Raw genomic sequence first — 24,273 nt, forward strand, 5'->3', positions numbered from 1 at the left:
GAAAAGTGAAAGAGTAGCAATTATAATCTTAAATTACAAAATGATTATATTAAATATTATTTTATAGACTTTGAGGAAATAAAGAAAAACGTAAAGTGGCGTAAAGGAAATTAAGAATACCGTAAACCATGGCTTTGGCCCATTTTACACCTTAACATCTAGCGCATGAAAACCACAAAAATTATTTCCTCAAACACCAAGCACTGTTAGAAGTGCACATGAATGATAGTTTGATCTATCTGTCTCACAATTGAAAATAGTCACTTAATATATAAAATGTCTAAAATGGTAATATATAAAATGTAAAAAATATATTTTTTGGAGGGTTTAAATGAAGGGCTCAAGTCACCCTGCGTGTTGAGGTGAAATTGACCAAACCCAGTTAAAAAGGACTAAAAAAATGCATCGATTCAATAAAAACAGCTCTGTTTAGGTATAAAAAATATAAATTTACAAAAATAATGTTTTTAAAAAGATTTTATGAGAAAGTTTGATAAAAAGTAAACAACTCGTAATTTTATCTAAATACTATTTTGCGATACATATCAAAGCAGTCATATAATTCAACAAAAAATCCGAATTCAGATTAATTGTTTTGCTAAGTCTTATAGCATTTTTTTATGTAGATATGAATAATGACTAGCCATCATTCTTTTTGAAAGGAATGTGTTTAATTTTATTTTAAATATCGATCTGGATTAATTTGTATTTTGAAGCTGGTTGTCCTTGAGTTAATAAATAATTTTTATCGACTTTTAATGGGCTATGGTGGACTTTTAATGGGCTACCTGTTCTAAAGTACAATTATCAAGGATTTTGCTTCCATGATTTGGTTTACAATATCTAGACATATTTAAACTAAAAACTTAAATACTTTCAAAATTATACTGGTTTAATTATACAATGCAAACATTTTTCAAAATAGAATCAAACACTGATAATTTAAAATTAATTTTGTTGATATTTCAATGAAATACTTTCACTAGATACTGCTATGGACAAAAAGGTTTGCACAACTAAAATAGTGCATATTTTAGGTGCTACTAAAGTGCTATTTATAAGAATTTTATAAAGACTTCTTAATTATAAATAAATTAGACTGAGAAACTAATAAATTTCCATCAAGTATATACCCGGCCATAAATATATAACCGCGGCATACCTTAATGTAATAAATATAAACTATTTTATTGAAAACAAATTCAGCTTTTGCTATTATTGGTTAATAAAACATCTAAAATACCTAAGAACTTAGTAATGACATAGAGGGTTCAATTAAGGTTCCCTTTATTAATAAATCCTCCAGAAAGAGAGAGAGAGAGAGATTATTTAATAATTCACAAGTTACTGCGATTTATTAAATAATAGTAAACTACAGTGCATTAAGAAAGTCTATGCATAAAGTAAACTTAAATATACGAAACAAAGTTTTTTTCTCTAAATCAAATGTAATATTATATTATACAGAAACAGCTATTATTTAAAAATAATATTAAATTGAATCATGACTTTCTCAGAACTCGAATTTTTGTATTAATGGAAAAATTCGAGAGTGCGGTTAAGCTTATGAGATGGCAGAAGGGGTAAAATGCCAAAATTCTAGATCCAAGGACAATAACTACAACCTATAAACGTTACCTTGAGACTGGATTAGTTGAAGACAGAGATAAAACGGACGACAACAAAAAAGCAATTAAAACGCAGAAAACCAGATAAGCGATTTTTTGGTCAACAAGCCAAAGGCAACAGTAACCAAATTTTCTCCCAAAAATAGTTTACATTTAAAAATGTTTCTTAAGTCACATAAAATCATAATAAAATTATAAATAAACATGCCCCAGTTAAATCAAAAATGGTTCATGCAAATCAAGCACCGTACTCAAATGATTGCCGTAAAATTATATATTCAAAATGTAAAAATTATACCTAAAGAATCTGATCCTAATCTTAGAGCCATTAAAGACATAATAAAAAAGTATAAAAACCACCAAAGTGTTCCTCTGATAAAACAAAATTGCAAAATCAATAACCCTTTTAAAATAAGAAAACATGATGATAAATGAAGCTTACTGAAAAGTTATATTCAAAATACTTTTTAAACATATGGAATAATGATGTGCTAACAAATAATATTAATCCCCACCATTTAAAAAAACATAGGTAACGCCAATTTTTAGGAAAAATAATTGAATATTATGCGAGAACTATAGACCTATCAGTGTTTTACCCTATAATATAAGTTTATATAAGTTTATTAATTTCCGTTTTTTTGCGGTAACCAAAAAGGTTTTAGCACACAAAATATTTATATTAGACCAACTGAAAAATGGTAAATCTTCCTTGATAATAAAGGTTTTGCTGCTGGTATTCTTATGGACTTATCTGATGTTTTTGGTTCACTAAATCATGACTTACTAATAGCTAAACTTAAACGCTTATGGTTTTGACTTAAACGCTTTGAAAATTTTTAAAATCTATTTAGAGAGTAATACTAAGTTGATTATAAAGTGGTTTAGGTGTAACTGTCTAAAAGTACTCAATAGATGTAACTGTCTAAAACTTAATCCTAAAAAGTGTCATTTAATAGTTGCGGGACATAAACATAAAGTAACTAGAACACATATTAATCGAAATCAAAATCAAGAAGAAAATGACAATAAACTATTTGGAATAACTGCAGACAACAAATTAAACTTAAATAAACATCTTACTCAAATCTGCACAAAAGCAAATCAAAAACTTGGAGCTCTAAGAAGAATGGTTAAGTATCTCGATCTTTAGAAAAAGAAAATAGTATTAAACGCTATCTTCAAATCACAATTAATGTACTGTCCTCTTGTGTGGGTGTGTTGTAGTAAAGCCACAAATGCAAAAATTAATAAGTTACTTGCAAGAACGCTTCAATTGATATACAATGATTAACTTTTCAATTGATATACGATGAAGCTTTTAGAAAAAATTATTCTATCTTTGTACATCGATGAAATTTGCTATTTTAGCTATAAAGATATTCATAATTAAAAATGATCCTAACGAAAGCTCACTAAGTGACATTATACTTGTTAATAAGAAAACGCTTAATACAAGAATTAATGCTTACTTTAGCACCCCTCCAATTAAATCGGAATTGTACGAAAAACATTCACTTTGCTATCTAGGACCATTAGTTTGGAGCTAACTAATATTGTAACTAATATTGACGATTTGAAGCAAGCAATAACAAGTGTAATCAATTTAATACTTGTGATACTTGCCGCAACGTTTTTTCTGAAATTTAGAAACAGATGATTATGGTTGATGAACAAAATGGAGCCCATGTTAAACAGTTATTATTATTTTAATTGGTTAATAAATGATGAAATATAACAATTATGAATCTTTTTATTTAATTTTTTTATCTTTATATTTGACTCAGATATAGATTTAGATGTTTTTTATATCTTTTGAAAACATTCGTAAAATTCTTGTAGATGGTTTTACTTTCAGTTGTTTTAGCTTTTAAATATTAAATGTATAATTTTTATTCAACTTTTGAAAGTTTTGTTAGACTGTTGTAAAGCATGGTGATTTAAATTTTTCGGTTTTAAATTTATTTTACTCTCGGGAAAGTTTACATCATATATAAAGATTTTAGGAATTGGTTGTAAGTTATGTTAACGTCAGTTGAATTGTTTATATCTTTCCAATGAAGTAATGAAAGTTGTTCTCAAAACGATGAAAAATTATCTTCGTTGTATATACGTTTAAAAAAGATTTGTTCGTCATTTGGTATTTCTTTTAATTCTAAATTTATAGAGAAAGTAAAAAAAAGGAAATGATCGGAGATGTCACTTTTGATAATACCCTTTTCTTAGAAACTTGTTTAAATATTGTTTGTTATGATATTATGAATAAGCGAAGCGTAAGCCTAGACCCACAACATTTAAAATTAGCATACGTTGTATAGAATCAGTTCTAAAGTTAGCTCCAAAGATAACTCGTCTAAAAATAACTTTTAATAGTGTAACAACTCATGCCGTTCATAAAAAAAGCTTGAACTATATCAAAGTTTATACATTCTGTTTTTATTAATTTAATATAAGTTTATTGAAGAGATTTGGTATGCATTTTGAAAAAACTAAAGCATGTGTTTTGATTTTTTGCACGGACGACATTCATTATTTTGACTTAGTTAAGTTTTACAAGTTTTTTGCTGCTGTTGTTGTTAGGGTAACTATTCTTGTTGTTGTTGTTGTTGTTAGAGTTATTCTATTCTTGCTTGATATATTTGTTGCTCATCAAAAAAATTTAAGCTTAAGCTGTTTCCTAACTTTCTTTTCTGGTTTTTTGATGTCATCATCTTTTAATCTCTTGAGTATTTCAAGTTAACTTCAAATCTTGGCACGTCTACATTCTTTATATATATATATATATATATATATATATATATATATATATATATATATATATATATATATATATATATATATATATATATGTATATATATCAACGTGTTGCAACGGATGTTACAACGATGTTGGATGTAAAACACTTGTTTGCGAAGATGCAGGTAGCGATTAGACCAATTGCAATTGTTTATCAGCTTTTATTTGTTTTTTTACGCTTTAAAACTATACCGTGAAATTCGCGGTACTATACCGTGAATAACACGGTATTTCACCGATAAATAATATGTAAAACCGATATTATAAAACGTTTGATATCCAGCACGGCCGAGTCTATTTGCACGACGGTCGTGCAAATAAGGCAAATAAGCTTATTCGCACGACCGTCGTGTAAATAAGGCAAATAAGCTTATTCGCACGACCATTCTAAAAAAAAAGAAATCGGCTTTTAGCACGACTATTTGTGTTAGTATAGTATTCAGTTATCAATAATTAATATTTAAAAATTAATTAAAATTACGAACAGAAAATACAATTTATGTATAAAATGCATATTCTAATTATTCTGACGGAGAGAGGCATGCAAGGACCCCTCTTTTCTTACAACATTTGCAATTATAGCAGCGCCTCCCGGTAGGCGCAGCTATTTGTTTACGCAATAAAATATACCATATTGCGTGAATAAGTTGTACTATCCAAGTTCACTATGCAATCGTCAACGTAGAGCATTAAAAGAAGCAAAAAGCAAACCATTAGGTACTCCGCTAAATACTTATCTCTATTGGGACATCCATAAACTATTTTGACACTTTGTTTTCTATTAGGCAACCAACTTTTGTTCCAGTTTAATTTAGATAAAGTATTATCAGTACTAGATTTTGAAATTTACTTTGGATTTGTGAACTAGATACTGTAAAATAGATTAACACAAAGCAAGTATGTTATATGCACCAGATACATTTTCTATATAAATTTTACACCTAAAACACTCGGCTCACTAGTGAAACATATTTAGCAAGGTCCTTTGAGAGGGAGGGACAAATATGGCAATTTGCCCCGGGAGCCTAGCTTGAAGGGGCGCCGAACGCAGATTCGGAAGTTTTTTTTACAATAAATCACAATTTTTTTAATAACTGACAATGTGAAATCTGCTTAGTTTTTGTAGTTCATCACTGCTTAGTTTTACTTCATAGACATTATATGAGAATATGTCTATGCAAGGATACAATCCCGTATTGACGCCATCATATCACTTGAGGAGAGAAGTGTTGGTAGCTTTTAAACATGTCGTGAAAAACCTTGATCTGACCAGTGAGAAGATCAACCAAACGAGTGCTTTAGAAAACTGGGTTGGGTTAAGAAAACCGTTTACGATTTAGGTTTAGCAAAAATGAATATTTAGGAGGCAAGAAAATTTCGAAAACCCATATTCAAGCACCTCATTCTCCTTTCTCGAAGTATTTATTTATTTCTTTTTTACTTCAGGGTTTAAAACTAATATTTTGATTTATGTCTCAGTTTTGATTAGTTGATTTTAAGCCAGAGAATTGATATTAACGCAGAAATACAACAGGGTTCGTACTCAATTTATCATAAGAAATTCCCCGACTTTTTTTAAAAAATCAGCCAATTTTCCCTGACTATTTTAGTCGCGAAATAACATTTTAAAAAACCATCTGTATATTGGATATTTTATAAATAGACATTTTCAGATTGCCTAACAGATTATTTCAATAAAAGCTTTATCAATTCCTTTCAGTTAATTGGATGGTCACTTCACGATCATAATTTCCTGACTATCTAATTAAAAAATAATAATTTCCAGACTATTCCAAGTTTTCCCTGACTTTAGCTAAAATATACCAATTCTCCATGTTTTTTAGGTTCGCTACGAACCCTGTACAATTTATTGTGGCTAAAATTGATAATTGCTTCATTCTACAAAAACAAAACATTCGCAAAACAAAAAAGCTTTGAATATTTATGGTTTTAAAAGTGGGGTCCTTCTCTATTTTTGACCCGGGCACCATTGGCACTCTCGCAGCCCCAGTTTGAGACTATATATATATATTTTTGAACACTTTGTTGCACATTTTGACATTTTATACTTTATAGATTTATAGAAATACATTTTATAGATTTTGAAACCCCTAATACAAATCAATTTTTGTCTAGAGTATTTTGTTAATTTCTAAAATAAAAAGATTTCAAATATAAACATTTAAATACGCGCAGCTGCAGAGAAAACACAAGAAAATTTTTGAATAATTTTATACTGATTTGTAATACATTTTTTTAATATCATTTTCATTATCGCCTCGGACAAGACTAACTTCACTAACTCGAAGAAGAAAGAAACTCGGTAAAACTTACATTTATTAGCTGCCATATCTCAGCATACTAAAATATAAAACATTAATTTAAACATACATTATCAAATCAAAATTATTTTCATATTAAAAAAAAAGAGAACAATATTTTTTTTACTTTTACGTTTAGTTACCCTAAGATTAATGCAAGTGGTGTTAGGGGGGGGGGGGGGGGAGAGAGGTGAAAAATAAAAAGAACAGGATGGGGGAATTTTGTCCAGGTCTAACATACTTGCAACATAATTGAATTTAAAGCCGAAAATTTTTGAAGCATGATGAATGACGGAATTTTTTTACAAATCCAATAGTACAAAACTTCTCTGTTAACTGCTACATTGGGCATCCTAGAGTACAACATTAATATACAATAACTATTAAACATTTACAAATCGGATTTTTTAATTATAAATCTAATTTATAATTTTTAAAATAATAATAAATTATAATAAAAATTTAAATCTAATATTTGTTTAATTTTAAATAAAATACCTTACTTAGCTGCATGAATTACAATGCCAATGTAAAGAGTGGTCAGAATTCTCAAATATAGTCTTTGGAATGGAAAGGCATGAAACATGAAACCACTCCTTGCAATTGTCGCATTTAACCATTTTCTCTTCTTTATTATCCGGAAGACGTCATATGCAATATAGTGGTAAATTAATTGGTTTAGATTGTTTTTTCTCTTTTCGTTCACTCGTCTCTATAGGAAATGGTGTTAAGTGATTCTCACTGAAGCATTTTAACAAATGATCTTGAATAAGGAATCAAAAAAATCAATTGAGTTAAGATCAGTACTTAAAAAGTTGGAAGTGGTAAGCCAATGCATTGCACCATTATGCAAAATTTGAATAAATTTTCCAGATTGCACTCTAAAATGAAGTTTTGATCCGAGAATAGGGTCTTGTAATCCTTGTACTTTTGGAAACTGCATGGATAAAAGTTTTTGTGCTTTATTTATGTGCAAATCAGATAACATCTTGAATGAGTCCTTAATGGAGAATAGTCGAAGATCTGCGACAGAGAGTTGCTTTTTTAATAACTGTTCCTTATGAGCAGTTTTGCCTAAAATTCGCTTACATGGTTGATGGTAAGGATCATTATATAGTTCATGTTTCCTTTTAAGTCGTGCTTTTCTAATCTTTACATTCCCTACAACTGGAGGAACCTTAGGCAAGTATACATTGTCTAAACTACTAAAAAACATTTATAGCTTCACCGGTGCAGCATTCCGATTTATTTGCAGGAAGACCTTTCAAGTTGACACTGCCATTTAGAGAAAATAGATTTGAAGATAAAACGCTTCCTTGATTTCTAAGTTGCTCATTTAAATTCAGACAGGATGGTAAAGCATAGCTCAATGATTCAGAAAAGTATGAAGAACCGGACATTTCAGGCAAATCAGACATTTTGGGAAATCAAAAACTTCGGGCGACCCCGACGTTTCTGGCAAATCAGACGTTTCAGACAATTCAGACACTTCGGGCAACTCTGACGTTTCTAGCAAATCAGACATTTCAGACAATTCAGAAACTTCGGGCAACTCTGATGTTTCAGGCAAAAAAGCCATTTCGAGCAAATTGGAGATTTCAGGCAATACTTGTGTTTCCAAATTAGAAATTAAAACTTTTTTCCTAACTAACCAAAATTTATAAATTAAATTGAATGAATCAAATTTTTCTTGAAACTCGTTCATTCCAAGACTGGATAAATAATCTGAAATTGATTTACATAGATCCATGACAGTTTTAAATTTCTGATCTTTAGGAAATGGCACTTTAAGGGACTTTTTTTCAGTTTTGTTAGTTGAACAATGAAGAACATTGTTAGCCTGATTATGCGAACTTCTGATCTTCCGAGAAAGCCAACTTCTTTTTTGATAGCTTAAATGCCACCGCTCTCCTGCATCTTAATACTATAAGTCTCAATACTAACAAGTCAGTACGAGACTTTTTTAGTTCTGCAATTACAATTCTAGCAGCATATGGAGTTAATACTTTTACAATATCATCTGTAATTCTATCTTCAGCAGTGCCTAATCGATATGGCTCTTTAAAAGATTGATTGAACTCAATATGAGTCATTTGTTGAAATTTATCAGCATGCAACAAAAGGATACCATTTACTGCCTCAGCTAAAGACATTTTTCTAGATAAAATGTTTTTGATTTTTTGGTTATGGGACTCGGACCTGTTATTTGTTGTATTTCCAAGATTAACATGCTTCATAGTTTCATAGTATGCCCAATACTTAACTAGGTGTGGCAAGCCCCATTTTTTGTTGTAGTATACTATTACAACATCTGGTGCAACTTAGCAAGATGACCCAAATTTGTATCAAACAATTTCTTTGATTTGGCATACACAAGCGATTGAAATATTCTTTTTAAATTTTCTTTTTCAATACTGGCTAAAGCATGTTTATTTAAAAATCTATAAAATGCCTGCAAAACATGAAACTTAAACAGTTGGATTTCTGCTGAGGGCATAACCTTGGAGACTGCACTTATTTCTTTCAAGTCCTTATCAAGAATGACAACCTTAACTTGGTCAAGATTCAATATAAGTTCAATTTCTGAAAACACATCTTGCAGAATATTTTCAGTTTCTTGTGCAATGAAAGCATAACCAACAGCTTGACCGGTTCCGTTTCCATCCTCCACTAACAAAGTGAATAAAGGCATTCTTAATTTGTTTGTGCAATATGTACAATCAATCAATAGCACTTCAGGAAACATATCAAACACCTGTTTCATATCTCCGCTTATTATTAAAAGAAATTGCAGAACACTGTCTGAATCAACTTGAACAGATATAACTGCATCAGGATCTTTTCCACCTGAAATTGAAAATCAAACTTCAACTTTTAGATAATAAAATAAATTGAATAATAAAGTGAATTATTTAATCTATAGTTGAATTATAACCCAATTAACTTCAGGTAAACTTCTCTAAATACTTTTAGGTTCAAGCTAACACGAGTTTATTGCCTCTCTATATATACTAACCCTAAATCCTGAAAAATACAAAAATTGAAAATGAAAAGTTAGAGTAGAAGACTTACAAAGGGACATCAGTTCATCAATCAACAAAGCCTCATTTGATTTTTCGTGGTAGTTCAATTTTTTTATTTATGACTGCGTGCTAGTTCAATTTTTTTATTTATGTTGAGAAAATTTTTTGATGTTACTACTTTGCTTTCTTTATTTTGCAAGTATTCTTTCAAAAAACAGACTTTAACACCAAGTTCAAACATTGTGCTGATGTCATCCTTTATTTTTTCACTTCGACGTTGTTCTGGGTAATGCATAAAATCGACGTTGTTCTGAGTAATGCACAAAAGCAGTTCTAAAGAGAAACAAATTAAAAAAAAAAAAAAATAGAAATTTATTCAAAAAAGTGAAACTTTATATAAAACAAATTAATATTAAAATATAGATGTTCTATTCATGATAAGCTGATACTAAATTTGACAAGCTGAAACTAAAAATACAAAAGCACGCTGTGTAATTTAATTATATTTTACTCTATATATACCGTGGTCGTGCAAATAAGCTTATTTTCTTTATTTGCACGACGGTCGTGCGAATAGACACTTTCATCCAGCACGTTGATATCAAATACCTGAAGATATCACTAACTTCAGTTATAACTTACTAAGACATAGCTAAAGTTCATGATATCTTCAGGTTAAAGACTTCAACCTAAAGATCACAGCTAGGTTATGTAGTTGTGTTTTATATCATACCTTATATCCTTTTAATCTTATAAATATTATAAATCCTAATAATTATTATTATATATATATATATATATATATATATATATATATATATATATATATATATATATATATATATATATATATATATATATATATATATATATATTTAAAAAAAATAATGTCTAAATTGGATTTAAAAGCATGCAACAAAAAAATGAAATCTTTGCTGAGTTATATGACTCATTAACAAAGCCATTGCAACTTGGCTAATATTTACTTGTTGCCTTCAAAATTGCAGAATTGTTTTCAAAACATATTCAACTTTCAAATTGCATATAAGAAAAGAATAAAATAAAAGTATCATCAAAAATAAACCAACAACAGAAATAAATAACATTTTCCAAAGTTTTAAATGTGATATTGCACTATGTAAAAAAATATGTGCTGGGCTATCTCAGTTTATCTTACATCTTAAATTGCATCTTGACTTACTTGGCTGTGTTCATTGTCCTTACATGAGTTGCAAAAGTTCTTACACTAATCGAAAGTGATTGTATTGATGATATTTCTTCTGAAAAATATTTGAAGGATCAAGCTCTCTTTTTTTTAAAAATTGCAAGTAAAAAATATATTTCCAGCTTCTTGTGTTCAATCTATTTTTGATGAACTTATGGTAGTTAATAATTTGAGTACTCAATTCTCTGTTCAAAGTCTGACTTCAATCTCGAATCAAAGCAACAATAACTGTGTATATATTTAAACTGAATTTTCAGTCAGAACAAATAAAGATAAACAGTTTGCATACTTTAAGTTCTAATAAAAAAAGGAAAGCTTATTTTCATAAACACATAAGTTACATATCTCCAATAGAATTTACTTTAGGTTTTGATGTCAATAAAAAATTTAGAACTGTTCATTATGTTTCAATAAAGGACTTGTTAAAAATGATGTACAATAAACACAGCAATGAACCTAGGTTTTGGCTAAAACACGAGGAAAATTTAGGTATATATACAGACTTACTGAGTGGATCCTTAATTCAAGATATTACAAAGTCTGATGATAAGATTTTTTTTCTTATTCTATATCAAGATTCTTTTAAAATTGTCAACCCAATTGGATCAGGAAGAAAAAAACATAAAATACTTGCAGTATATATAACATTAGCTAATATTCCATCTTACAAGAGATATGCATTGGAGCAGCTACAGCTGGTACTTATGTGTAAAGATGCAGATTTAAAGTACTTTAGCCTCAACAAAGTATTTGCACCAATATTTTCTGAATTGGCAGAAATATCTGGTTGTTCTGTTTCTGTTTCTTAAAGTTTATCTATAAAAACAAAACTTCTATGCATACTAGGGGATAGTTTAGGATCACATTATGTAGGAGGTTTTTGTGAAAATTTTAACACAGTTTCACACTTTTGTCGATATTGTTTAGCAACACTCGCAGAGTTTGATTTTAACCCTCAATTCTGTGGACTAGATCGAACAGAATCAAGCCACAATAATAGCCAATAATAGGTAACAATTTTGAAGGAATAAAATTTAATTCACCATTTAATGGTTTATGTGGATTTCACATTACATTTACAGGTTTGCCACCATGCTCAGCTCATGATATCTTCAAAGGTATTGCTTCACGAGGTATGTATCTATTTGTTAAATATTTTGTTAATAAGCAACGGTTTTCATTTAACAACAACAGAAGAGTTAACATGCAGAAATATTTTGAAGGAGATGCCTAGGATAAACCTTGTGAGATGAATAAATTTTCGAGTACTGAAAAGTTAAGTGGTCATGCAGTTCAAAACTGGGTGTTTTTGCGTTTGTTTCCCCTTTATATAGGAACTTACATTACAGATTTTGAAGATCCTGTGTGGTTATTGTGTTTAAGACTGAAAGAAATTGTTGAAATTATATGTTCATCTAAAATTGACATTCAACGTATTGGTTATCTGCAGGTTTCAATAAATGGTTATTTGTCTTCTTGTAGAGAATTATTCTCTTCTTCTAAATTATTACCAAAACATCATTATTTGTCCTACTATCCACAGCTAATTTTATGTTACAGGCCTCTAATGCAGGTTTTCACTTAAAGGTTTTAACAATTTTTATGTAAAACCTTAACAGAGACGCACCAGTTGTTGCAATCATACAATAATTCATGCATATCAAGTTCAAAACTTTATGCGGTCGATTCATTTTCATTCAATGTCACAAATTTTTGTTCTACAATTTCTGAGACAATTATAACTACATGTCGACAACTGCAGGATACATTTTCTACCCATATTGTCTATCAAGGTACCTATTACAAAAAAAGATTTATTCTTGATTTTTGACTTTACAAAAGATCACTTCCTATTTTTGCAAGAATTTTGTTTCTTTTTTTAAACACGTGGAATTGAGTATGCTCTTATTAATGAGCAGAACACACAATTAGTGTGTTAGCTTGGTATGTATGAGGTTTGTGGAGAGAATAATGAGATTCGATGTATAATGCTTGCTTCTTTAATAGACTACCTTCCACTACCATCTCACAAGCACTGTAATTGCTCTTTTATTCCCTTAAAGCACTCTCTGTCATGCTCATCAAAGAACTACAGGTTTACATAAATAATTTTTAAAAGTTATACATTTTATTTTGCAGTATCGTGATAAAAGATTTTATTTGTGAACTATTTTAGTTATAGTATTTGTGCAGTAAATGTGCGCAAGTTTTTTTCAGAAGTATTATTTAAAGAACCAGTCATAAGAACCAATCAAAAATAATAGTAGAGAGTATTATAAAAACGTTTTAAGAAAACTGCATTTTAAGAATTTAGCTGCATAATTATATGTATAATGCCTTACTAAGAATTTTGCTGCCACCTTGTTAAATTTTTTAACATTTTGTTTTTTGCTTTGTATAATTTAAAATGAAAGCAAGTATAATTTTTAATATTTTTTATATATTTTTTTTTTTATTTAATTTTTTTTTTTTTAATACTTCATTTTGTAAATACTGTATATATATTTTTAAATTTAATTAGTTGTAATCTTTAAAATTTAATAACCACATCAAACTCTGTAAAATTTACTTACAATATAATATGACTTTTATTATGATATTCTTGTTATATACACATATTATGTATGATCTATTTTTTTAGATAATGAAGGTTATTAAAAGTAATATTTTAAGAACACTGCCAAATATTGACCAATGTGTTTTAAACCAGGTTGTGAAAAATTTATGGGAAATAGGTGTTGAAAATGAAACAGTTCTCTACCTGGTTAAAGTTGATGATTTGGTTTTGTTAAAACCCATCCAACAACGCAAATTTCTTGAATCTTGGGCAAAGGAAAGCTCTGGTAAAAAAGATTTATGATACTCAAAATAAATATGATTTTTATTATCATATACATTTGTATATTTTTATTTCTAATATTAATAAAATTTTATGCAGAACAATCCCAAAATTCTGTAGATTTTATTGTGGCCACACAATCCAGCATGCAAATGATGCCCACAGTTGAAGTGAAAAATAACTCAACTAATTCGAGTAAGTTATTAAAAAAAGTTGTTAATAAAACATAGTAATTGAAAAAATATTTAGTTAGTGTTCTTTATATATTTATTTGCTCTATTATAAATATAGTTTCAATTCTGTCTAGTAATAAAGATTAAACATGTAAGTGCTGCTAATTGGTATTTGACATTTGTTTTACCTTGGGCCAAAATATCTAAAGAGGTACAAGATATATTTGCAGCTGGAGAAAGACTTTCATCAGTGTGCAATTATAAGGGTTAATATGAATGATGTCCTTGCTGTTTGCCCAAAGCCATTAAAAAAACATTTAGATGTAATTGTATCTTCTATTTTTGCCAAACATCCTAAATCGTTTAAAGATGAATATGGTACTACAGTGATTGATAATGGTCATGACAGTTTAAAGTTACAACAAGTTAACCTTGACTATCTGCAGCGGTTAAACTGTGTTTCACCATTACTGAGTGTTTTAAATTTGGTATCCCAAAAGAACATTTATCAGTAGCTGTTATAAAAAGAAAAACTGATAGTTATGGTTGCTTGAATCGAGAACCAGTGTTTCAAACAGTCCTGAAGAACTCGAATACTATTTGCAATTAACTGAAATAAATGAAAAGATGTTATTGAATGATTTGTTGATAAAATTCCCCAATTTATTTACAGTAAATTAAATTCATTTTATTTAAAAATAATATAACTTATATTATTAACCAGTGTGTATTATTCTATATTACTACTAAATAGAAGTTTCATTTTTATAGTATTTAATTAGATTTTTGTTGAAGTTTATTTTATTTAGTTTTGGTATATATATATATATATATATATATATATATATATATATATATATATATATATATATATATATATAATTATATATATATATATATATATATATATATATATATATATATATATATATATATATATATATATATATATATATATATATATATATATATATATATATGTATTTAAATTGGTTTTTTCTATTGAGGTTGATGGTTTGCTACATCACTTAGATGTTTTGATGGGTGGAGTAAATTCTGGTGAACTTTTGATGAAAGCATTAGATGATGAAAAGTTGTATTTATTTTTGCATAGTTGTGGAATAACAGACCTTAGAATAAAGAAAGTGATAATAGATTTAGATAAAGCAAAACATGATTTTTGTCCAATTTACCTGTGGCTCCCGGTCTTGTAATAGCTTTGATTAGTTTATTTAATGAAAAACTTGATGCACTCTTTATGTTCTTTATGTTATCAACTTGTTTCTCCGCGCAGCGGCCTTGTTCGTCAAGGTTCGTGTTTCGAAGTTATAGAGTTGAGAGAGGGTTATGACCACATTTAAGTAGCCTCCTCATCTGTAGTGGCCTTCTGGGCCTTGGGGAGGTGAAATAACAAAACAAAAAAAAAAACAAAAAAATGTTTGTGGATGTAAGTTAAAAATGATAATTAATTTAAAATATATTCAATACATATTTTCAAGCAATTTATTGTTTCACTCATTTTATTATAACATGCAATATAGTTACTACAAAATATTTGATAGTAAGAAAAATAGGTTTAGAAGACAATGGATCAAACAGAATTGGTGCCAAGATCAAATTCTCCTCATCTATGTGTTTATGGTATGTTGAATTACAAGCTCTAGTATGTTTTAAGTATTTGAAAATAATTTAAAAAAAAAGTATGAACTTGATCATTTTTATTTATATATGTTTAAAATAAATTTTTGTTAGGTCAACTTGCATTCTTTTTTTAGGGAATTCGCTATTTACAGCAAATCGATTCATGCTGATAATTGATTGCATTGTTGTAGTTGATGGAATGAGCAATTTCATCAAGTCCTTTTGTTGTTTATTTGCGAGTTTTTATATTTTCAATATGCCATATCCAAAAGAAGCTTCATCAATATTAGAATTTTGTCAACGGTATATAATGCTTATATTATGTTTAATTAAATGTGTTAAATTTGTTAATGGTATTTACTGATGAGAATGTTTTTAAAAGTCAATTGCTTATATATTATTGACCGTTCTAGTGCGTTTTTGGGAATTAATCCTGAAAAAGGGGGCAAATCAAGGTGAACGAAGAAGACTTCAGCAATAAGCAAAATTGTGCTGTCAATACTGCAGAAGTTTGCGAAATTTAATAATATTTGAATTTACCACGTTGCTAAACTCTTTAATATAACTTAAAAACAACAATTTTTTATGTAGTTATTTATATTTATTTGTAAATTTCAAAAGTTTTACAATGATATCTTTTGTTTTATTTTTGAATTTAATACATTCTTAAACTCCTACTTACCGAATATAACTATTTATATAACGTCATATTGATATGTAAGAGATTTAAAATTTTCGTTTTATTTGAATTTATTTTTATTCATTTAATTTATCTGAGTAACTATTTCTATTTTATAACATGTAAATAATGTAAAACTGAAAAGATTTTTAAAAATATGACGTGTTTTTGTTGCCGTTAGCATATAAACAAACATACGTTGATAGATCATGATTGAAAATACAATTGAAAAAAATGTGATTGAAATAAATGAAAAAATAAAACAAAATGAACAGGCGAAACATTTTCGAAAATAGTAAAAATATATTTTGATTTATGTTGTACAATATATATTTTACAATAAATGAACGAGGCATTTCTGTAAATTAATCACGGTGCTATACCGTAATTGACGCTGTTTAATCACAGAATAATCACGGTATTCTACCGTAAAATAACGGTGTTTTACCGTGATATATTCACGGCGTTTTACCGTAAAATAATCACGGTACAATGTCGGCACTTATGGGTAACGGTAAAGTACCGTGATTTTAACGGTAAAGTTTTACCGTGTATAAATAGCCTGAAATGCTATATTGTTAAAGGTTATTTTTAGATGAGTTATCTATGGAGTTAACTGAGTTTTTGTTAACCCCTGCTCCCGTAAATTCGCTTCATAGAGTATTGAAATACTTTGTTACACATCTTGATACCTTAAAAAAAAAAAGTCTTTTATCTATAATACAGGGAAATTGAAATAAATCAGGGACAGGGATGCTGTCTCAGGCGGCGTGACGGTTCTCGACGGTCCTGACTTTATATCATCTTATTCAGAAAAAGATTTTCTATAACATGATTGAAAAAGATGAGCATAAGAATAAATATCCTTATAACTATTTAAGTAAAGCTTCCTACCCTAATTTTTTTTTTTTTTTCAATTCTAAAATAAAAAAGATTAAACATGGGTTATCTCCGTAAACACTTTTACAATTTTGAATTCAAATAAAAATTGTTTTACAAAAAAAAACTATTTTCCCCCAGCCGTTTTGGCAATTTGTAACATCAAATCAAAATAATGTTCAATATTCTATTTTTGTTCAATGATGTATAAAAGTTTAAGGAAAAAATATGTATTTTATACATTTTAGCAATTCAACAAAACTTTAAAAACCCGAAAGTTTTCCTTTTCACAATACAAGTTTTGTATTTTCAAAAAATATTATATATTTTTTTGTTTATAATCAAGAATGCTTTTAATTTTGTTCTGTTTGTTTACGCATTTATGAAGTTCAAGCCTCTTTCCTTACCAATGTCGCTTATTGGGCTAGAACCAGCATCGAACTACGGACCTCTTGTTTCTGACCCAGAATTTTAACCACTACGTTACGGCTTCATAATAATGGATAAAAATAAATATTAAGTTTTAAAATCAATTATAATTTCTGCATTTTTCTTCTTGTCAAAAATCTATTTGGTCTGCAAAAAATTTGCTATTTCCATCGGCACACAAAACGCAGACCAATCTCCGATGACAAAATCATTCAAATAAATTACCACAAATATATTTTAAATATTATAATTCATTACCAAAAAGTTATTTTTTTTTTTCAATCTAAATGTATTCTGGAAAATTATTTTTACAATATCGTTGAATTCAACAACCATAGCTCTTAAGCTATCACCGTGATGGACATTTTTCCTCAGACACAATAAACATTCTCAGCGTCTGGTTTAACTTATTTAGCATTGCTTCATATGTTTGTTTAAATGTAACCCCGAGCATGATCTTTAAGATTATTCTTAAAGATCATGCTCTGTTAAGATTATTCTTCATGAGATGGAGATTATTATAAAGATTCGTCTAAGCTACAGCTTCTTTGGGCATAAATCATGGACATGTATATTTTAAGTGAAGCATGGACTCTACAAACTTATCTATTTTCTCTTTGTAAAATATATCAAGTTTCATCCCAAAACAAGGTTCAGCAACTAAATCAAACGAAAGTTAAACAAAAATAAATACAGAATGCATTTCAAAAAACATTAGCATTAGCATATTCTTCTCACTTTATTTTATGTAGATTGGCAGTCTGGCTAATCGTTTCTTTCCCACACTAGTTGAACTTAAACGATCTAAAGTGTTAAAAACAATTTAAAAAATAATGGAGTATCTTTTATAAACCTCTTCAGGGTTTTAATGCTTCAATTGGAGAATGAAGTGTCTCTTCGTCTTAAAGATCTTAAAACCTTATTGCAGTTAGGTCCACCTTTACAGCCATACCTGATTTTACAGTTTTCTTTTCAAGAAAACCCTTCAAATTTTTATCAGCGAAAAAAAAATCAATTATTTTATCTCTATTATTACTAAAATTGTACACATCGGAAGATCATGGTTTATCTTCAAGTTCATAATTGTTTCATTTCTTATAAGCATTTTAGGTGATCGGTCTCTGTATGAATTAGCAGGAGGAGCGTTTCCTTCTGTTGCAAATCTTATATTTTTGCTATAACCAAGAACAGATTTATTTTAGCGTACAAGAAACAACTCTCAGCAATGTTTGATTTTTTTAAAGTAATTAAATTTTGAATATTTTGAAAAATTGTTTTTTTGTTGCAAGGACGACGAATACCAAAACTAACAGTTCGACAGTATAGCAAACAAAATAATTATTTTTTCTTATAAAATCTTTTCAGATTTGATTAGAAAATTTAGTAAATTTAAAAAGATTAAGTGTGCGACTGCTTTAAGTACACTGCCCTAGGTAGCAAATAGTACTATAGCAATACACGATTTTTGTCTTTATTGACACAACAGAAACAGATTTTTTTCCTATTTTCTTTATTTTCAAATGGCTTCTATTTTATATTCTAACTTTGTATAGGTTTCCATTTCATGTAAGCTTGCTGGAGAGAATTAAAAAAATGTTATATAAAAAAAAATTCAACTGGAAATTGGTAATTGGTAAAACTGGAAAAAAGAGCAGTGAAGCATGTCGTCCTTGTAAAACTTTTTAGAAATAGTTTCAGCTAGAAGAGACTTAAAACTTGCAAGAACTTAGATATTTGCAAGAAGATATATTTTATTGAGAACTTTAATTCTAATAAAGATTTATCTTCTGTAACTTGTGATAAGAATTCTTCTTGAAATTAAAAAAGATGAGATAACAACTTTACAAATGCGGCAACAGCATAAATGATTTGATTTTGTTAGAATTTAAAAAAGGTAATAACTACCACCTTGTTACCTGATACTTTAAACTTTTATTAAATTTATTATAATTCTGAGAAGCAGCGCTGGTTTCACCCACGGTCAAACTGGTCTCGTGGGAAAGGCCACGAGATTTAAGGGACTAAAGCGTCGGAGTGAACTTTTAAAAAATATAGTATTATGAGAAAAATAAATAAAAAAATAATTTTTAGCAAAAAAAAAAGTAATTGTTACTTTTGATCTATTTTAATATATATATATATATATATATATATATATATATATATATATATATATATATATATATATATATATATATATATATATATATATATATATATATATACATATATATATATATATATATGTACATATGTATATTTATATAAATATATATATATATATACACATATATGTTATAATATATGTGTATATACAGTCTTGGCCATAAGTTTGGAACCGATTAGGTTTTTTGATATAATTACACTTTTTATACCCAAAATATCAACAAAAACTTTTGAAATCATTTTTATTTTAAATATTATATACAAGTAAATATTCTGTCATGTAAAAAATGGTATCAGTATTTTGAATAATGTCCTTTGGCACCCAGTACTGCTGCTATTCTCGCTGGCATTGAATCGGACAATTTCGCGCAGTATTCTGGGGTTATGGCAGTTGTCCATACACGCTTGATGGCATCAATCAGAGACTTCTCTGACGTTGGATTTGTGGCAGCAACCTTCTTCTTAATCATTGTCCACATGTTTTCTATTGGGTTTAGGTCAGGACTTGAGCCAGGCCATGGACCCAAGACTTCGATATGTTTCTGTCTTAGCCAGTTGGTTACAACTGCTGCTCTGTGGCAGGGTGCACCATCATGCTGAAATACCTTACATTTCAGAATGTTCATGTGAGTGTTCAACTTTTCCTTTAATATCCCAAGGTAAACTTGAGCATTGATGGTTGTATTCTTTTGCATGAACCATATGCCACCTCGACCTGATGCCGAGAAACTTGCCCACACCATAACGGTAGGCGCCTGCTTCACAGTGGGAACAACATACCTGATGTTGTATCTTTGTTTTGCAGGTCTCCTGACATGTCTGATATATGAGGCAAACTGAGAAAAAGTTGACTCATCTGAAAACATAGTTTTTTTCCAGTCTTGTGCAGTCCAGTCTTTGTACTTGCGACAGAATGTCAAGCGGTCACGGATATTCTTTTTACTTAACATGGCTTTCTTTGCTGGACGACATGATGGCAGCTTGAATTCCTTCAAAAGGCGTCTTCTGATTGTTCTTGTACTGGCAGGAAGTGATGAATTTACTGCTATCTGGAGAGATGACCATGTTGGATTTGCAGCAGCAAGCCGATGTATCACCCGATCCGTTGTGGCAGAAGTTATGCGAGGTCGTCCAGACCTCTTTCTGGATTCCAGAGTGCCCAACTGCTTTGCTCTTGCAATGCCTTTGGTGACAGCAGACTTAGATATGTGCAGTATACCAGCTATTTTACTGTGAGAATAATTCTGCTGGTGTAGGATCATCATCTGTGCCCTTTTCTCCTTCTACAATTCAATACTTCTAGTCATTTTACGCACTGTACATGTTAATGTAGAATACTTACTGCTAATAATATAAATAATTATAAATTAATAGATCTATTTTTATGAATAGTATATATTATTGAATGATAATTTGCAAACATTTATACAAATAAAGCGATTTATTTGCATATTTTTACTTCTTATATAACAATAAAAGGATAAATTAATTAATTTTATACTTATAAGAAGTTAAGCCTTACCTTTCGCACTGATATGCAGTTAATATATATGTAAATCAGCTAATTAATTGATTAAAATATAATGTATTGTTTGTTAATATAAGTAAGTATATTTCAACATTAGTTCAACCGAATATTAGTTCAGGTAAACATTAGTTCAAGGGAACGATAGTTTAGGCATTGAACAGTGTATAATGCAGCTTAATGAGGGTCATATTGTTCACGATGCTCTGCTGCGGTGTAAAGTTACACGATTCACGTTTTGCAACGATTAAGAAGTCGCGAAGGCATTTAACTATGCAACTGATGCTGCATAAACACGATGCTGCAGCAGTTAAATGCCGTACGCGTCATAGAAACGTTCCTATGAGAAAAAAATTCATCGGTTCCAAACTTATGGCCAAGACTGTATATATATATATACATTTGTATATATATATACACATTTATATACATATTTATACATATATTATATATACATTTATATATATATATATATATATAATATATATATATATATATATATTATATATATGTATTATATATATGTATATATATATATGTGTATATATATATATATATATATATATATATATATATATATATATATATATATATATATATATATATATAAATGTATATACAGGACCGTGTCGAAGAGATCTCAAAAGAAGGAGGAAAGACGTATCTGCTTTTTGTCGAGTAAGACCCAGAAAATTTTTTTTTCGACAAAGAACTTAACTAAAAGAAAAAAAAATAGAAAAAAGAAAGGTCTTTCTTTGTTAACACTTGCTTAGCGCCATCTACAAATCCAATTTTGTCGACTAATTAATTTACTAGAGAGTTTAAATTAGTCGACTAATTAATTTATTAGGGGGGCTTGACATCCTTCTACGTCTCTCTCACAACGGCCTTATATATATATATATATATATATATATATATATATATATATATATATATATATATATATATATATATATATATATATATATATATAGCAGCCATTGCGCAGTGGTAAGCGCGCTTGCCTCAGAAGCTCTGTGATTCGACGACACCTCTGGGCAAATTTTATAAGATCGTTAAAGATGGAGGCGTGAACTTCTTTTTAAATGCTCTTCCGCGATGCACTGTAATAAGACCGTAAGGACTTCTTTGGGCACCTTAAAAGATTATATATATATATTTATATATATACATATAGATTTATAAATATATGTATATATATATATATATATATATATATATATATAGAGAGAGAGAGAGAGAGAGAGAGAAGTGAGAGAGAGAGAGAGAGAGAGAGAGAGAGAGAGAGAGAGAGAGAGAAGGAGAGAGCAATAGTGTTACACTTTCTCAAGCAATAGTTTCAATTTATCAGACTTGAAAAGTGTCTTTTTTATTGTACTAGAAATAAATCATAAATATACTTTCCTAGATTTTAGGTTTCCAATGTTCTTGACAACGTCATTAAAGTTCTGTTCTTTTATGATGGCCCTCTCAATAATCATAGGAGCCTGACTAGTGAGCCGTTGTTGAAGCAATAAGGTACTCAGCCTATTTTTGATTAATTTTATTTTAGAAATTGACCTGTTTATAATCATTATCACTAGGTAAATACGTAATCTCAACATTAGAAAATTCATCCTGCACACCTTTCTGATGTACAAGTGAATACATGAAATTTTACAAACTCGTGTTTATTAAAACTTTAACCCAAAAAACAATATTGTCAGTTTTATGATGTTTTTCAATGAATTTCTCCAATCTAACAAGATATTTTGAAATATACACATCTTCATTGACTGCTTGGCCTGACGGAGCAATGTACTGCTGAGAGAATCCCTTTGTAAAGAATGCAATCCAAAAAAATAATTTGGCTCAATTTTGTCTTTTCTTTTTAACCTTACATCATTTGATGCTGCATTTATGTCAGAAGAGTAAAATCCAGCATTTTCAGAAATATTAGTGTTGCTCAAATAAAAATATGATTTATCGTCAATAATAACAATTTTTTTTCCAAAAAATCGAAACCAACATGCAGCACTTTGAACGAAGAGCTGCTTTTTAGTGTTTTAGTTTTTTTACAATAACGAATGCTAATTTTTTGGTGAATAACTTTGCATATGTACGGTTGTGATACATGAAATCGTTTTGCAAGACCACACTGTGAAATACCATTCTTTCGATCAATCGATTTTTTAAGGCGCTTGATCTCTTTTGCAGGCATCTTTATTGCTTTGCGACCACTTCCGACTTTTCTTTCTGGTCCTATACTGTTCCCCTTTCTTTTAAGTATATTACAAATAGTAGATTTTGGCATTTGAAAATGATTTACAATAAAGTTTTCGTTGTCATCCGGATGCAAATCCAAAAATGCATAGACTCGTTTTCTAAGGTAGTCTTCGTCATAAGCTTTTTTTTCATTTTTAATTATTCCTAAATAAATTATTTTTTAATAATACATTTGAAGAATTAAATTTGCAACAAAGTAGAAGTGATTGCAATTATATAAAAAATTTTTTTTGTATTTTTATATTTACACAAACTTTGTCCAGATTTTTAGTTATCACATGTTTTATATATATATATATATATATATATATATATATATATATATATATATATATATATATATATATATATATATATATATATATATATATATATATAAAATTGAAAATAAATCATTTACGGTGACATTCTATTTATATAACTTAAAATATAGTTAGAGCCATTTTCAAACTCAAGTTTGAAAATGGCTCAACTATATGAGCCGAAATATCACATTTAAAATTTAAAAAGTTTTAAGTTAAATAAATAGGATGTCTCCGTAAATGATGTATTTTCAAATATATATATGCCCGGGTCCAAAATTTTTAATGGATGCCCTATCATGCTTTAGGTCTTAAAATAATAAATAGCAAATACCTTAGTATCATTTTTGTTCACTTTCATAGAAAACCTAAGATCAC

At 28.7% G+C, this 24,273-nt stretch overlaps 1 protein-coding gene and 1 long non-coding RNA gene across 2 annotated transcripts; both read left to right on the plus strand.

Annotated features, from left to right (window-relative positions):
* Positions 1-12,243: 12,243 nt before the first annotated feature.
* Positions 12,244-14,728, plus strand: LOC136091778 (uncharacterized). Its single transcript, XM_065819490.1, has 4 exons — positions 12,244-12,567; positions 13,636-13,837; positions 13,933-14,028; positions 14,141-14,728. Exons 1-4 carry the CDS (start codon positions 12,244-12,246, stop codon positions 14,275-14,277), a joined length of 759 nt encoding a protein of 252 aa, XP_065675562.1. The 3' UTR covers positions 14,278-14,728.
* Positions 14,729-15,013: 285 nt separating this feature from the next.
* Positions 15,014-16,291, plus strand: LOC136092180 (uncharacterized). Its single transcript, XR_010644258.1, has 3 exons — positions 15,014-15,647; positions 15,782-15,950; positions 16,061-16,291. It is a non-coding gene; the product is annotated as an uncharacterized LOC136092180 (long non-coding RNA).
* The last annotated feature ends 7,982 nt before the right edge of the window (positions 16,292-24,273 follow it).

This window comes from Hydra vulgaris, chromosome 15 (genome assembly GCF_038396675.1).
Source record: "Hydra vulgaris chromosome 15, alternate assembly HydraT2T_AEP".
Lineage (NCBI taxonomy): Eukaryota > Metazoa > Cnidaria > Hydrozoa > Anthoathecata > Hydridae > Hydra > Hydra vulgaris.

What these genes read in the sequence shown, in the direction of transcription:
- LOC136091778 (XM_065819490.1), top strand. Translation starts at nt 12,244, where the DNA reads ATGAATAAATTTTCGAGTACTGAAAAGTTAAGTGGTCATGCAGTTCAA. An exon ending in GTTACAGGCCTCTAATGCAG is followed by an intron (nt 12,568 to 13,635) that starts GTTTTCACTTAA and finishes CTATTTTTTTAG; the next exon opens with ATAATGAAGGTTATTAAAAG. An exon ending in AAATAACTCAACTAATTCGA is followed by an intron (nt 14,029 to 14,140) that starts GTAAGTTATTAA and finishes AATTCTGTCTAG; the next exon opens with TAATAAAGATTAAACATGTA.